We start from the raw sequence: 14,250 nt of genomic DNA, 5'->3' as shown, positions 1-14,250 counted from the left end.
GATACCTGCTTGTTCGCCCTGGTCCTCTTGACCGGACGGTCTTGTACCGCCGGCGATGTATCTCTGGGAGAGCCGGGATGTTCTATCGGCCAGGCTCTGCGATGCTGGACCAGAATGAAGATGTTCCAGACCTCGCCGAGTTGATTGTGGGCCGAAGTTGCGGGCACGCTTAGGACCGGCCGTCACAGTGTCCCTGTGACCACCATGCTCGGTCATTGGTGCAATGGGAATTTCAACAGTGACCCTCTTGGGTGCAATCTGTCAGGCCTTCATGCGCCAAGTCTGTGCGGTTGCCTGTTGCTTGTCCCTGCAGTGGGGAAATATCGGCATTTGTGGTTCCAGGGCCTTCATCATCACGGTCATTGTCAGAAGTGACGTAGGATGTCTTGGCAGACCTCGGCCGATGTGTGGCAAGGCCGGCCGATGCATGCACAGCCGCGGCCGATGACTTCTTTGTTGGTCTTGTGAGAACACTCTCGTTGTCGGCATCACCATCTGAGTATTCAGAGCTCTCGCCGACGGGTAGGCGTATCTTCCCCTTGTCATCAATCCAACCTTTGAACTGGAATGTTGGTCCAACCTGGTTTTCCTGTTGGTCGTACCAATGTTCCAACAATGAGTCAGCATCTCGCCGAATCAATTTTGATGGCTCCATGATCTGAACACCGTCCAGTAAGTATGTGCTGGAGATAAATCTTGACTGTCCCTTTAGAATATCGCTCCAAGGGACTGGAACCTTCGGCTTTCCACAACATTTCCCTGTGGCGGCCGATATCAGATAGACGTGCAGGTTGTATGGGAAGAGGCTTACTATAATAAGTGGTGAGGAATGACCTAATCATTCCCTTCTTGGTCTCAAGTGAGAGGTCGTCCATGTCGGGCAATATCGGCAATCCCTTGCGGTCCTCGTCAAACTCATATTGTGGTTTGGGGACCCGACGCATGCCTCCGATCACCGTCCCATCCTGGTCTTGATCTACATCTTGGTGGAAGGGACACAGATTAGATGGAGAACCGGCGGTCGCATGGTCTTGAAACTCACCGAATGCTTCACCGATATAATCTTCCCATGCCGGTAAGATGACCTGCCAGTCCTTTTCTTTCATGAAGCTGATTCCCCTGCCGAGCTGTTCGTTGAAGTCGAACCTGTCACCTTGTCAACACGCAAAATAACCGACCGACCGACCGGATAAACTCACCCAGATGTAAGGAGGCCACCCTTCTCATCCTTCCAGGTACCCAATACAAATACTCTCATCCCGGCCTGAGTAAACATCTCCTTGGCGAAGTGCTTGACCATCTTTTCACCTTTCTTTTTGGCCGTTTTGGCTTGGACTGTGGCATCGGGCGCTTGATTCGTCCACTCGTCGGCCTTCGCCTGGGCCTGCTCCAACTCATCGTTGTCCAGAGTTTTCATGACCGCTGTCATCATTGGTTGATACCTCTTGAGTACCTCTTTCTGCCCGGCCTTCCGCCCGGTCTCGTCCTCAATTTCGTCTCGGATTTTCTGTAGGATGTCGGCCTTGCGCTCCTCTTCTATAACCCGGCGTGCCGTCTATTTCTTTTGCAACCTCATTGGCGGTTTAGCTTGAGCCTTGCGCTTCTTATGATTGTAGAACCACTCCCTGTATTTCTTTTTGTGTGACCATAAAGCAGCATGAGGGATATCGGAGCCTGAAACACTTACCAACTTTCGTTGCTTCAAGAGCTCTTTGTCCATTTGTGGAGCAAAGAGTTTGGCCTCTCTTGCTGCCGCTTTGAAGATATCTCGTCGCTGCATCCCACTGGCCTTCTGCCACTCTAAGATGAGAATCCAGAGCAGTGGTCTCTCGGTCATTCAACCGAGGCTGATCCCCTGTGGTAATCTTTGTCCGAGGCATTTTTCAGTTCGGAACTTTGAGCAAAGAACCTGCAAATGTGAGTGCAGGGGAGGATTTATACAGGTGGTGGGACAGGAAAAGGAAGGATAGGTCGTCCGAGCAATTATTCGGATGAGTGACATGCACCTATCATTAGCACACGTAAGGGCTAGATTGTACCGAATAGTGTGATCCCAGTGCTACAGGACATATATCTAGTGGTGTTGATGCAAGGGTGGGTATGTCCAGTAAAACTACAGGTCCTGATGTGCTCTCACCATATCATATGCATAATCAATATACACCATTGACATTGCTCCACAAATATCCATGCTGATGATTTGCAAGAGATGAAAGTGACTATTACATATGATAGATTGCATTTGGCAGTCGCATATAAGCATCAAATTGTATCATATCTAAGCATTCGATTTCCAACAACACATCCTCACCATCACAGCACTACTGTTATACATGGTCAAGTCAAAGCCAAAGGCGTGGAGTCCTCCCAAGACATCCTCTTTGGTTCGATGGGTGGACAAAAGAACAACTAGGGGAGATAAAGGTCGATATGTAAAGGCTCGACGTGATAATACAACAAAATCAGTTCATTCATCTCCCATAAAATCACCTGTCAAGCAGGGATCAGCCAGCGGACGTCGTGCCGAGCATGACTATGCACACTACAACCTCGCTGAAGCAAATTTGGAGCATTTTCAGCTTCGAAAGTCAATGGCAAGCTCACAATACAATTGCCATTCCTCTCACCATTTATTGATGCCGAGCATTTATCAAGAGTCAAAATGACTATCTTCGTCAGTGGAAGGACAACACCGATGACTACTTGGACCTGCTCCTTCGGCGGGAGGGTCCACCTTCCATCAGAACGTGCTCGGTCTGTGCAAAGGACGGAGTCTATAGATGTCACAGCTGTGTAGGCCAGCCACTCTTCTGTACTCATTGCTGTCGGACGGTGCACAGCCGGATGCCATTCCATCGGATCAGTCAATGGACAGGGGGATTCTTCGAGGATACCTCCTTGACTAAGATCGGGCTAGAAATACACCTCGGTCATGCCGGCCAGCCTTGCCCGGGGTTGACCGATGAATGGTATGACACAGATGATGAAGGAGACGATTTGACCGAGGGCCCTTGGATACCCTTAGTGAATGATCCTCGTACCACCACAGTGGTGGACAGGACGGGCATTCACTCCTTGATGATCAGGTTCTGTCGGTGCACCGATGCTATGACGGCCGACAAGCAACTATTCGAGACCGGACTCTTCCCTGCGTCTTTCACTTCGCCGAAGACAGCATTCACATTTGAAGTGTTGGACGATTTCCTGTTGGACAACTTGGAATGCGGGACTTCGGCCATGAACTATTACAGTAAGTTGAGGCGTGTCACATCCAGCGTCTTCCCTCATCTGGTGCCAGTGAGTGATGTTGATGCCGGCTTCCATGTCATTACTCACAATGGGCCGAAAGGACCGATACCGGGAGTTGATGAGGGTCGGCAGGCAATGGCGACAGCTCAAACAGCTCAAGTGGCATGGGTTCGGCCATGAGAAGCGAAAGCCGAAGGCAGGGGAGCTTGCTCTCTTCTGTCCTGCATGTCCGCAGCCCGGCGTAAATGTCAATTTGGCAGACAGGAATCGGTCCTGACCCAGCCTGGCTGTATTCCAGATCTTTGGTCATGGATGGTAATTTCAAGGCCGAACATTTGCATCCGACAAATCCAGCCGGCGAGGTGGCTTTGACCTGACGGCTTGGGATTCATGGTCGGCGATGCCCGATACAAAATGCATCTCGCCAAGGCGCAGGATACCAATCAAAGATCTGATTGCAACAATCACCGAGCGGTCAACCAAGCAAATGCATCTCGGCACAAGCTCGAAGCAACCGGCATCGGCGGGTGTGCTTGCGCCAGACATGGATGTTTCGTTCCCCATTCCATGGTGGACTTTCAAAAGGGGGAAAGGTTCGTCTTTCTAAACGCTGCATTGGCCGGGTTGAACTGATGCGTCAGTCGGCCGAAGGCAGATGAACATGGATTATGCGCTGTGCCAAGCCCTGTCCTACAATACCGATGGCATCGAGCGAGCATTCACATTCTACGACATTAATTGTCAATACCACAAGCATCTCCATCAGAGGATTGATGCATCCCCCTATCTCGGCCTTCCATGGGGCATGGACATCATTCCTGGCATCGGCCTCTGGCATGTTCACGGACATCAGGACAAATGCTACGTCCGGTATGCCTCCAACTTCATCACCTGGCGCTGCGAGGATAGACGGCGAAATAATGGAGACCTTGTGGGCGCCTTTGAATATTATATCACCGTCGGCAAGGGGGATGTCCACCCCACACCTGAAAGGAGTGCTTGGACTATCAAATGAACGACTGCAATTTCATGAAGATGATTCGCATGAGTGAGTGATAACGCGTCGCCGAGCTCACAAATCCTGATGCATATAGGCAAATTCCTTTGCCGGAAATTTAAGGAAGCTGTGAAGGGAGTGAAGGACAGCCGATATGCATTTGACCGGTTGAGCGAGACCGCCAGCGAAGAAACCCTTGCAAAATGGGAGGCCGAGGCCGAGGCCGCTCAGAATGACCGACTGGATAATCCCAGCGCCATGGACATATACGAAGTTAAATTAACAAAAGGTCCGTCGGAATGCAACTCCTATCTACAACATGCTCATCGACTTACATCAAGCGCCGACGAAAAAACAGCAAGAGTTGCGCCTGTTGAATCGCCAGGCAAGATGGCCGGCCGGCGAGCTCCACCGCGGTGCTGCGACCTGGCTGGCCGCTGGAATTACGCTTGAGGAGGCCCAAGTAGCCCTCCTAATTGACGTGAAGAAGCTGGGAAGGCGGCCGACCGATACCCAAAAATTGGCCGTGGCTCGGCGGCGCAGATAGACTGCAAAGCCAACTTGATGAATTCATCAGGATCGCGCTCACATTTCTCGGCGATGGATATGAAGGATATGACCGGTTGGATGGCATGAACGTCATGTTGGATGCCGCAGAATTGGAGTCGGTAGGTTCATTGTCTGACAATGCCGATCGGTCGGATGATGAAGAAGATGATGTGCCGGTTGAGTTCAATCCCGAGACCGTGGTTATTCCTTTGCCGTCCAACATTGGCGTTGAAAGGTGTGCCGAGTGGGGCGTTGCCGACCTTGTGCTGCAAGAAATATCTTTAAGAGAAGGCCAGGCAAATGACGCTTTGCATGCCATCAGGGTTAATTTGGCTGACAAAGCCGTTCTCTTTCGGACAACGGTTCGGTCGGCGAAATCCCAAGCTCGGTCGACCAGGGCATGGGCCCAGGTGCATTCGGTCGACAAGGTTCTTCATTTAAATACTCAGATATACTCAAAATGCCGCAGGCAGCTCATCAGTCTCGGAGCCGATGACTTGCTCACGAAATATCGGCCGTTGCAGAAGGAGGACCTCAAGGCTACTACAGTAGTGGCCGACCCGAATGCGCGCGGTCAAAGGAATAGCACGCTGGCATGGTTCTGGTCAATTGATGTTGAGGGGGATTCCACAAGCAATGACTGGATGGATGAATGTGTGCACTTCTCCGACCGACCTTGTGCTGTTCCGAACTAATTTCTTTTCACAGTTTACCCCGTCCATTGGCTTCGGACATTGGCATTGTGGGATCGTTGGGCGGAGGAACTGCTGCTGGTCGGTAGAGAAATGACATGGACAGTTGAATTTTTCATTCATAAATCCGAGCAATGGGTTGGCCGAATGCAAGAGGCCGACGCAAATAACATGATCGGCCACCGGTGCTATGCTGCCCGACAGGCCCAGATTTACCTCCGACTCTCGCAGCATGCACAAGACAGCTTTGAAAGGACAAAGGGGGTCGCTCAAGTGGCAGAGTGACAGGGGTCCACATACGGCCACAACCGCATTTGGACAATGGGAAACGTCACATTAGATCAGTCACAAGTACAATGCCGATTCCTATAAATATCGCCATCCTTCATTGATTTACACTTCAATTACATCTAGCTACACTTACGCAAATCATGTCTGGAACCAGCACCCTTTCAACTCGTGAAATCAGTGACTTCACTGCATGGGATGCTGCCAATGTCTTGGAATATGCAACATCCAGATTCGCCGCAATCTGGCGTGCATTGGACCGGAGCCATGTGAATCGGACAGCGGCATACAAGGCAAGTTTCGTCCGGCACCTGCAATGGGAGGTAGATGTGAGTACCTTATTGGTAGTTCGGTTGTATGACACAATGGCTAATTAATTGATCAGGCATTTGTCTTTCCTTACACAAACATATGCCTTGTGATGAACATTCATCCGACCATTCCTGCCCTCCTCCGCAGCGTCATGTCATGCTTTGCCCGATTACAAACCGGGTCCATCACCGCCGAAAAATTGTTCCAGGAATTTCACACAGAATGTTCTCCCAATGACCAACGACTCTGGTCCAATCACCGAATCGTCAGCACCTACCACCATGATTGGTGGAAGGACCGGTTCGATATTCTGGGGTTTCAACTCCCTATCTTGAATGTCAGCGAAGTCATGGAGATGACCGAAGATCATTTTGAGCGACTGGTAAGTCATTTTCCTGTTCTATTCTGACATTTTACCGATCATACCTCTTAGCCGATGGGTACCATGCTTGTTCCCGGCCCGGTGATCACTAATCAGGTTGAAAGTGATGCACTCTTCAATCAGATTGTGGCAGTCAGGGCCCATCTTCTAGCTCTCGGTCAAGCGATGGAAGATTTACTGGAGGAAAAAACTCAGATCGCCGCAGTGGCCGCTGCCACCATGACACAACTAGAGGCACCGATCGATGAAGTGGAGCAGGCGCTGGTCAATTCCTTTACTCCTTTGGACAATGAGGGATGAGGGATGATATTACATACAAGTCCTTTACATTCGGCCTAATTGCCGATCTGACTTACAATGCTGGAAATGTAAATAGATTTACTACATGTGTCTCGGTTGTTGGTATATATTAGTTTGTAAATCATTCCTTCTCTTCCTCTCCCCCAATAATGATCTCAATTCCAACTGACTGCGCGTTGCATACCACCAACATTGCCTGTGACTTTGTATACCTCCTCTTTATTTCATATGTTGTTGGCCAACAAAACTCGGTATTTCCGCCACTGGAACTGGATGTGCGAACCATGATAGCATGTCGGCAATTAGCCCAGGTTCTTGCTGATGCGTATTGCAATCCCGGTCGGTAATCCCTATCATTTAACCTGGCGCTCATTCACACATTCCAGTGTACCTGAAGTTTGACATGGTTCGCTACAACGAAGCTCTCGACCGACGTTCTACCGGCCGGATTCCAAAGCATGAAGATGTTCTGCTCCAAAAATTCCCCCATGGTCCCCAACAATTATTGGAGAAGCCCTCGGTCCTGGTGGATTCCGGCGGTCGGATTATTGCATGGTATCTTCCGAATGCAATTACCCACTGGATTCAAGTGAGGGTGCTTATCATCCTACATAGTCCGGTGTTGACACCCCCCACCAGGCCGAGATGGAACAAGCCACAGTGAATATGGGGCATCTCCTGAAGAAAAGTATGACCAATGGACAACAGACCAAGTGGAGAACATTCTCCAAATATTTTCACAGCAGCAATGGCAGCCCTCTAACACCAGGATGTATCAATATTGCCCCTTGCTGGTTCCAACAAGGTCATGAGGTGAGACCGACCGGTTTGTATCAGGGGATCCTAGTGCTCACTCGGCAGTTCTAGCCTCAGGGTTTTCCCCCATCTGGTGGTTTCACACCGGAGGTATCAGCTGCACTGAAGGGTGACGGTGGTCCGGCGGTCATATTATCCATGCAGCGCTCGGCATTGCTGACCTCGGCGGCTCTTCGGGTCATGCATCCTGACTTATATTGGGCCTCAGTCACAACCCAGATTAAGCTCGGTCAATGGGCGAAGGAAAATGACCTCATTGACATCTATACGTGTTTGCAACTTTGGGCCTCGGTGTTCAACTGCGCCGCTGTCATCTGCAATAGACAATGTCCCCCTCACCGAGATCCAAGCTCCACACCCGATGGGTTTGATCTCATGACCAGTATCGGCAATTACTCAGAAGGAATCATGACGCTGTCCAACTTAGGTATTCGATTACAATATAACTCCGGCGCCATGGTCAGCTGCTCTGGACACATGGTCAGGCATGGCGTGACATTCACCGGCGATCACATCGTGTGGGCATGGTTCATTCGTGATAGCCTTCACAATTTTGTTGGGACACCTCGGACACAGTATGCAACATACATGGATGTTGGCCAGGATGTCATGGTTCAAGCTTAGAGGGTTGCATCATTATATAGACATTCAAGACCGTCTCATGTATCACATTGATTTGCTGAGATGCATATATTGGCCATTATTAAAGAGCTGAAGTCACCTGACCTTGGCCGACCGATGTGTGCCGGGAGCGACGTTGGCGAGGCGATCCTTACAGATAACACATTGGATTGGCCGACCCGAAAGAATCAAGCCTGCATCGGCCAACCCGATGGCATCGGGACTTCATTTGCATCGGCCCATATGATGGAATCCGGTATTGATTTCCATCAGCTGACCCGATAGAATCAGGCGTGCATCAGCCCATCTGATGCCATCAGCTACGATTTTACATCGGCCTATCTGATTCCATCGGGTGTTCATTTCCATCGGCCGGCCTGATAGAATCGGGCGTGCATCGGCCCATCTGATTTCATCAGCTACTAGTTTTGATCGGCCGATTTGCTTCCATCGGGTGTTCATTTCCATCGGCCGGCCTGATGGTATCAAGCCAGCATCGGCCCACCTGATTACATCAGGACTTCATTTCTATGGGCCGACCTGATAGAATCAACTGTCGATCGGCCGATCTGATTCCATCGGCTATTCGCTTGAATCGGCCGATCTGATTCCATTGGGTGTCCATTTCCATCGGCCGGTGTGATAGAATCGGGTGTGCATCGGCCCATCTGATGACATCAGCTACTAGTTTACATCGGCCCATCTGATTCCATCAGCCATTCGTTAGGATCGGCCCATCTGATAACATCGGCAATTCATTTTCCATCGGCCGGTGTGATAGAATCGGGTGTGCATCGGCCCATCTGATGACATCAGGTACTAGTTTACATCGGCCCATCTGATGACATCAGCTACTAGTTTACATTGGCCCATCTGATTCCATCAGCCATTCGTTTGGATCGGCCCATCTGATAACATCGGCAATTCGTTTGCATCCACCCATTCAATTCCCTGATGCTCAACATTTGTTTACCACATAAACAACATTTTCTTCATCGGCTGACCGATACCAACAGACTGTATTTTGGATGGGCCGACATGATGGCTTCACACCCATCGTCGGCCGACCTGCATCTCGCAGCTACTATATTAATCATGGGCCCACCTGATACCATCATACACCCTCCTCCACTACCATTTTTTGATGTACCACCGGCCGACATGTAAATATCAAACACCACTACCTATGGGCCCAGCTGTTAACATTGTCTTACTGTCAGCCCGTCAGCCGAACGCTAGCCACGGGCAACATTATTCGGTCGGCCGACGTCCGCTGGCCTGTGTGGAACAGGATATTGTCAACCTCGGCTGCCTGTAAAATACAGGGTATGTGACTGAATGGGCTCGTAAGGGGAATTGGTGCCATACGGGGCTGCAGCCAGATCGTCTCCTACAGCGGGTGGGGGGAAAATGGGCGTCGAAACGCCTCCATTTTGTAGCAGGCTCGACCACCAGATGAGATCTTCCTCGATGTCCTTGGTGGGGCGGTGTGGAAGGTGCGGTTTCTTGCCGCATGTACTTAGCATACCTTCTAACGACGTAAGGTAAGCACACCCCTTCCGCACGACTTGGCACGCGTGTAAAAGCTTGCCGTAAAGCTCGCGAACATCTTGAAGGACGTGAACTGCTCTGTGGCGCCACTTGTGGATGGCCAGCAGGTACTTAGATACCTTTTCCGGGCTCAACGACACATTTCTGGTGCCCGCGTCCCACAGGAAACCAATACACACTGTGGAGAGCGCGAACGGTTGATCTTTGTCCCTGTCCCACATGATGCCGAGGTGATCGGAGAGTTTGTTGATGTCCTCGAGGCAGTATCCGAACAGCTTGTTGTGATCTGATCTTGGCGACTGTCCCGATAGGTCTTTGAGGGGCCAGGAACAGTCTTTGTTGAATTCTTCTGTGGAGTTGTCGTCAAAGGTGCGTCCTCCAAACCAGATTCTACTCCCCGATTGATGCATGCCCCACTCACTTAGGTCTACGTGCCACAGTGCGCGTTGTCTGTTGTAGTTAGCTAGGTGTTCTATTCGGATGCGGATAAAAAGGTGGTTGTCGACCCACTTATCAAGTGGGCCAATGCCGTTGTGCCTCATTACTTCGGCGCCTGCGTCTGCGACGTGTCCATATGCTCCTGCCGAAGGAGTGGCACCAAACGACACGCACGTGTCGACGTAAACCTCGTTATGTGATGTGCGGACGACCACTGCTGGCCATTGGGAGGGGTGTAGGGGTAGGGTCCTATATGCTTCCGATACGTCTCTCGTTGCGAGTTCTGATCCTGCGGGGAGTCTCGAGATCAGTAGGTATATGACTGAGAATTTACCCCAGGTGGTGGGGAAGTTATTAGCGTCGATGTGGGAATTAATGGATGGGTTGGGATATGCGGGAGACGTGGTATGTGGGAACGAAAAATTCTGGACAAGTCTGAATTTGCCGGGTTTTCCGGGTTTTGGTATTATGGACAGTGGGGAGGTTTGGAATGGGCCTATAATGAGTTCTAACTTTGAGGGGGTAAATGGACCTATGTATCTCCCTTTATTAACTTCTTTTTGAATGCTGGCATTAAACTCTGTGCGATAATCGTCAACGGAATCTTTGTTTGGTGGGCTTTGTACATGTGTAATTAAGGGGAAATCTAGAAGAAAACCTAATCGGAGACCTTCAGGAACCTTCGCAAAATGTTCTATTGCGTTCGCATTATGAAGCGCTTGCTCCCATGCATCTGCAATGTATGGGGTGATGGGCTTAGACCTTCTGCGCTCTAGCGCAACGCTGGGCTCCGTGATCTGGGGAACCACACCCCGAGCACATATGTTTGTTGCCGTGTGAGGTGTTGGTGCAACCTTCCTCACGTTGCCACGAGGTACACAACTGTCATCCATCCCTGGTCCAGAGCGCTTTGTTAATGCGCTCTGAGAAGGTATCAAAGAGGTTATCCCAGGTTTTGGGGGCGGTGCACTCGACTGTGTGATGGGAGTTGCGACCCAGGCAGACGGTGCAACATGGAAATGGGGAGGATGGGTTGGGAACATCACGAAAGGAGCGTGATTTCTTCCTCTGGTCGTTGTTTTCCGCGTTCGGAGATAGAGTTCTCTTCTGTAGAGCGGGAGGCCTACTGCTGGTGTTGGCGGGCTGTTGGCTCCGCACAACGTTCATGTTGGGGGCGGTAGCTGCCTGTTTGCGTGCGAGTGTGGGGTTGTGTGTCAGTGGGGGGGGAATGACGAGGAGGGCGCATGATGTCCGGATAGCCATGATGTTGGTTAGTAGCCGGTTTGACGCGTGATGGTCGGAGCGGCATCGTTTGTGAGATTGAGCGTGATGTCGAAAAACGAAGTTTTTAGGGAACGTTGGCGAACGTGATGCGCGTGGTTCGTGATGTGAGTGGTTTCGATGATGAGAGAAAATAGTTAGTTTTGTAACGGGGGTTGGGGGTGGGTCCCTACCTGTCTGAGTGCGGCGAGTGCGTTATCGCGGTCTTCGTTGAAGATCTCCTCTCTCGCCTCAAGAATGAGGTCTTGATTGAGCTCAGCTATGCTCCACCCATGTGGTCCACCTGCTGTGAGGTGCCACAGCCGACGTTGTTGACTCTGATAAAGCAGTAGTGCGCGCTGCTTTAGAGTGTCGAAGGCGTGTCTCCAGCGGTGATTTTGAAGTGCTGTCCAAAATAGAATATGCATGGTGACTCTGTCCTCTGGCCATCCATGCTGTTTCATGGCCGTTATCATACGCGGGGCGGCTTCGTTAAAATGTTCCCAAGACAGATTCTCGTCCTTGGTGACGACAGCTTTGGGGTCGCGTGTTTCGTCGGCGTTGACCCAGGTTTGTTGTCCTTCTGCGTTTGTTGTTAACATTAGTCTTGGTGCTTCGGTGGAGAGTAAAGTCTTCTTAGCATCCTTCAAACCCTTGTTAGTGAAATAATATAGTTCACAATATTCTCCCGCTTTCAATTTGCGCACGGCATAGTGAGAAGGAATGACGACCAGGACAGAGGGAACTTTGGAGTTGCCGATGGGGACGAACTTGGACTTGTTTTTCTTTTGTTCTTCCTTGCGAGCTGCTTCCTGTTCTTCCTCTAAGGCTTGATGGTGTTCTTGTTCCTCTTCGGCTGCTAGACGCTGGGCCTCTTCTGCGTCTCTGGCAGCTTCTTCGATTTGTTCAGCCCAACATTCTCTATCTGCGTTATTGTTTATGGTCCATAACATTGCTAGAAGTTCTGCCGCTTGGGCATCGTCAGCGACGCCGTTGGCTATAAGTTGATTTCTGGCTGCTTTGTGCTCAGCAGTCCTGAAGTTCGGTAGTATAGCGGTATTAGGGTCGTTAACCATGAGAGCCATTTATTTCTAATAAAAGGAACAGAAAACGAGAGGGCTAGGGCTTGTGATCATCTACGTCGTTCAGAAGCTGATGTGGGCAAGAAGAAAGAAGCTGCGCCACATTGCTTACTCACGCGTAGACTATATTCTATGATAGCCTCATGCCTCGGCTATCTTAGAATTCGAACCGGCATCGTTCGAGAAGGTCTTCGATTTGGCGCTCAACTTCAATTTGCAGAATGTCGTACCATTGCACCGCATGGCCAAGGCTGCGACGAAAAGGTTCTCGTATTTCGTCGCCCTTTAGAAACGCATCATTAGTATTCGTTTATAGTGTACTAAATTGACTTACCTTGGAATCTGTCAATCGGAAGCCTCTATGCGAGTAATATGTCTTGAGAGCGTATGTAAGCGCATTAATTGCGTCGCAGGAACGCTCAAACAACGCCTGGTAGAAGGATAGTGATTCAAGGGAGACTGCCATTCGAGGCTGCGAAGGTGCTGTTGGGAACAAGCCATGGTGGATAAGGACTTGGGGAAGGGAAGAACAACAGCAACTCAATGCTTCTATAGATTCAAAGCCTAATAAACCGTCAATACGAACATTTTCTCTGGTATGTTTTCCAGCGCTTACGGTCTAAAAACAAACATACAAGACTTGTCCATTTTGATGCGCACCTGAGAGTCCTACACGCTGAGACGACTTTCTGGATTTTCTCTAAGGGTTTGCCATGTGTTCGCGCGGAGTATTGGAGTTGGGCTTCGACGAGAGTGGGAATGAGTGTTGACCATGAGTTGTATGATGTTTGAGTCGACCTGTCAGGCCAAATGCGACGTTTCAAGGCGTTCGATGGCGCTTCCCCTGGGCTGGAGTCCGATTCTGGTTCTGGCACTGACATTTCCACACCATCATCTGCGATGAAATTATCAGCAGGATCAGGAGGCGCATTTGTAACGAGGGGAGGTGGGAGAGGCAACTTCAACACGTGATGATCTGGATTCATCAGTTGTTCCATTGCTGCGAGAATTTGGCGTCGTTTGGCCTCTGCACCAGGTACCTTGACCGATGTTTGAGTCGTCCTCTTGTCTCGGGGCTTGCGCGGACTGACAGAGTGACGTCCAAGCCCAGATAATATAAGCCGATTGTGGTGGTTAGAACGAGATCCAGATGACAGCGATGAAGCCACCATGATACTGTAAAAATCGGACCTTAGGTAGTAGTAATAGTAGTCTGGAGAAAAGTACTTACGCAATTAACGCGAGTTCAACAAAATGTGTAAGGGCCTACATGACGGAGGTAGCCCTAGAACATTTCGCACGAGGCTGAGGTGTGGAGGTGGTGCCAGAGCCACGCAAAAAGAATGTTATATTAAGGGGGCGTGGTATGATGCCATCAGCTGGACTTCTGTTGGAAGATGCATCGAGGCAATGATGTCACAGACGCAATGCAATGTGATGGGAATTTGACGTCAGCATCTGTAGAGTCTAGACACAGAATCTACTTCCACTGCCATCACGGCCTCCGCCTCATCAAAATTATCGCTTGCGTCCGTGGGTGGCAGGGTAGAGCCTGGTGAAGTGTCGATGTCTCTGGTATGTGCCTCGTGTTATATATGTCTGTGTCAACTTTGCTTAATGTCCAACAGTATTACAGTAATGCTACAACCGATGAAAGATGAGTGACATTTGTCGTCGAAGTGCAAGGACAAGTTCCTGATCCAGAGTACGCTC

General features: G+C 50.2%; 8 protein-coding genes across 8 annotated transcripts; 3 read left to right on the top strand and 5 right to left on the bottom strand.

The window, feature by feature from the left end:
- Positions 1-232: 232 nt before the first annotated feature.
- DEU56DRAFT_912099 (uncharacterized protein) lies at positions 233-1,837 on the bottom strand (the record flags this gene model as incomplete). The annotated part of the gene is made up of 5 exons (XM_041357366.1): positions 233-759; positions 812-982; positions 1,043-1,146; positions 1,200-1,555; positions 1,688-1,837. The coding sequence occupies 5 exons, from the start codon at positions 1,835-1,837 to the stop codon at positions 233-235; spliced, it is 1,308 nt and encodes a 435-aa protein (XP_041209078.1).
- An 825-nt stretch (positions 1,838-2,662) lies between these two features.
- On the top strand, positions 2,663-5,772 carry DEU56DRAFT_755571 (uncharacterized protein; the record flags this gene model as incomplete). Its single annotated transcript, XM_041349925.1, has 10 exons — positions 2,663-2,754; positions 2,841-3,297; positions 3,350-3,476; positions 3,576-3,842; positions 3,891-4,222; positions 4,285-4,297; positions 4,344-4,535; positions 4,790-5,205; positions 5,269-5,449; positions 5,504-5,772. The coding sequence occupies 10 exons, from the start codon at positions 2,663-2,665 to the stop codon at positions 5,770-5,772; spliced, it is 2,346 nt and encodes a 781-aa protein (XP_041209077.1).
- Positions 5,773-5,918: 146 nt separating this feature from the next.
- On the top strand, positions 5,919-6,769 carry DEU56DRAFT_755570 (uncharacterized protein; the record flags this gene model as incomplete). Its single annotated transcript, XM_041349924.1, has 3 exons — positions 5,919-6,104; positions 6,161-6,469; positions 6,521-6,769. 3 exons carry the CDS (start codon positions 5,919-5,921, stop codon positions 6,767-6,769), a joined length of 744 nt encoding a protein of 247 aa, XP_041209076.1.
- Positions 6,770-7,283: 514 nt separating this feature from the next.
- On the top strand, positions 7,284-8,029 carry DEU56DRAFT_698823 (uncharacterized protein; the record flags this gene model as incomplete). The annotated part of the gene is made up of 3 exons (XM_041347281.1): positions 7,284-7,358; positions 7,409-7,615; positions 7,676-8,029. Coding segments are annotated over 3 exons (636 nt in total), but the record flags the coding sequence as incomplete, so codon positions are not given.
- A 2,918-nt stretch (positions 8,030-10,947) lies between these two features.
- Positions 10,948-11,214, bottom strand: DEU56DRAFT_696607 (uncharacterized protein; the record flags this gene model as incomplete). The annotated part of the gene is made up of 1 exon (XM_041347233.1): positions 10,948-11,214. A coding segment is annotated over one exon (267 nt), but the record flags the coding sequence as incomplete, so codon positions are not given.
- Positions 11,215-11,819: 605 nt separating this feature from the next.
- Positions 11,820-12,540, bottom strand: DEU56DRAFT_871127 (uncharacterized protein; the record flags this gene model as incomplete). Its single annotated transcript, XM_041355681.1, has 2 exons — positions 11,820-11,861; positions 11,890-12,540. 2 exons carry the CDS (start codon positions 12,538-12,540, stop codon positions 11,820-11,822), a joined length of 693 nt encoding a protein of 230 aa, XP_041209073.1.
- A 307-nt stretch (positions 12,541-12,847) lies between these two features.
- On the bottom strand, positions 12,848-13,060 carry DEU56DRAFT_735581 (uncharacterized protein; the record flags this gene model as incomplete). The annotated part of the gene is made up of 1 exon (XM_041348462.1): positions 12,848-13,060. A coding segment is annotated over one exon (213 nt), but the record flags the coding sequence as incomplete, so codon positions are not given.
- Positions 13,061-13,157: 97 nt separating this feature from the next.
- On the bottom strand, positions 13,158-13,343 carry DEU56DRAFT_693474 (uncharacterized protein; the record flags this gene model as incomplete). The annotated part of the gene is made up of 1 exon (XM_041347178.1): positions 13,158-13,343. A coding segment is annotated over one exon (186 nt), but the record flags the coding sequence as incomplete, so codon positions are not given.
- Between the last annotated feature and the right edge of the window lie 907 nt (positions 13,344-14,250).

Source organism: Suillus clintonianus (genome assembly GCF_016758775.1).
Source record: "Suillus clintonianus strain FC179 chromosome Unknown DEU56scaffold_30, whole genome shotgun sequence".
Taxonomy (NCBI): Eukaryota; Fungi; Basidiomycota; class Agaricomycetes; order Boletales; family Suillaceae; genus Suillus; species Suillus clintonianus.
The sequence above is the reverse complement of the archived record's forward strand: the minus strand, read 5'-3'. Positions and strand labels throughout refer to the sequence as shown.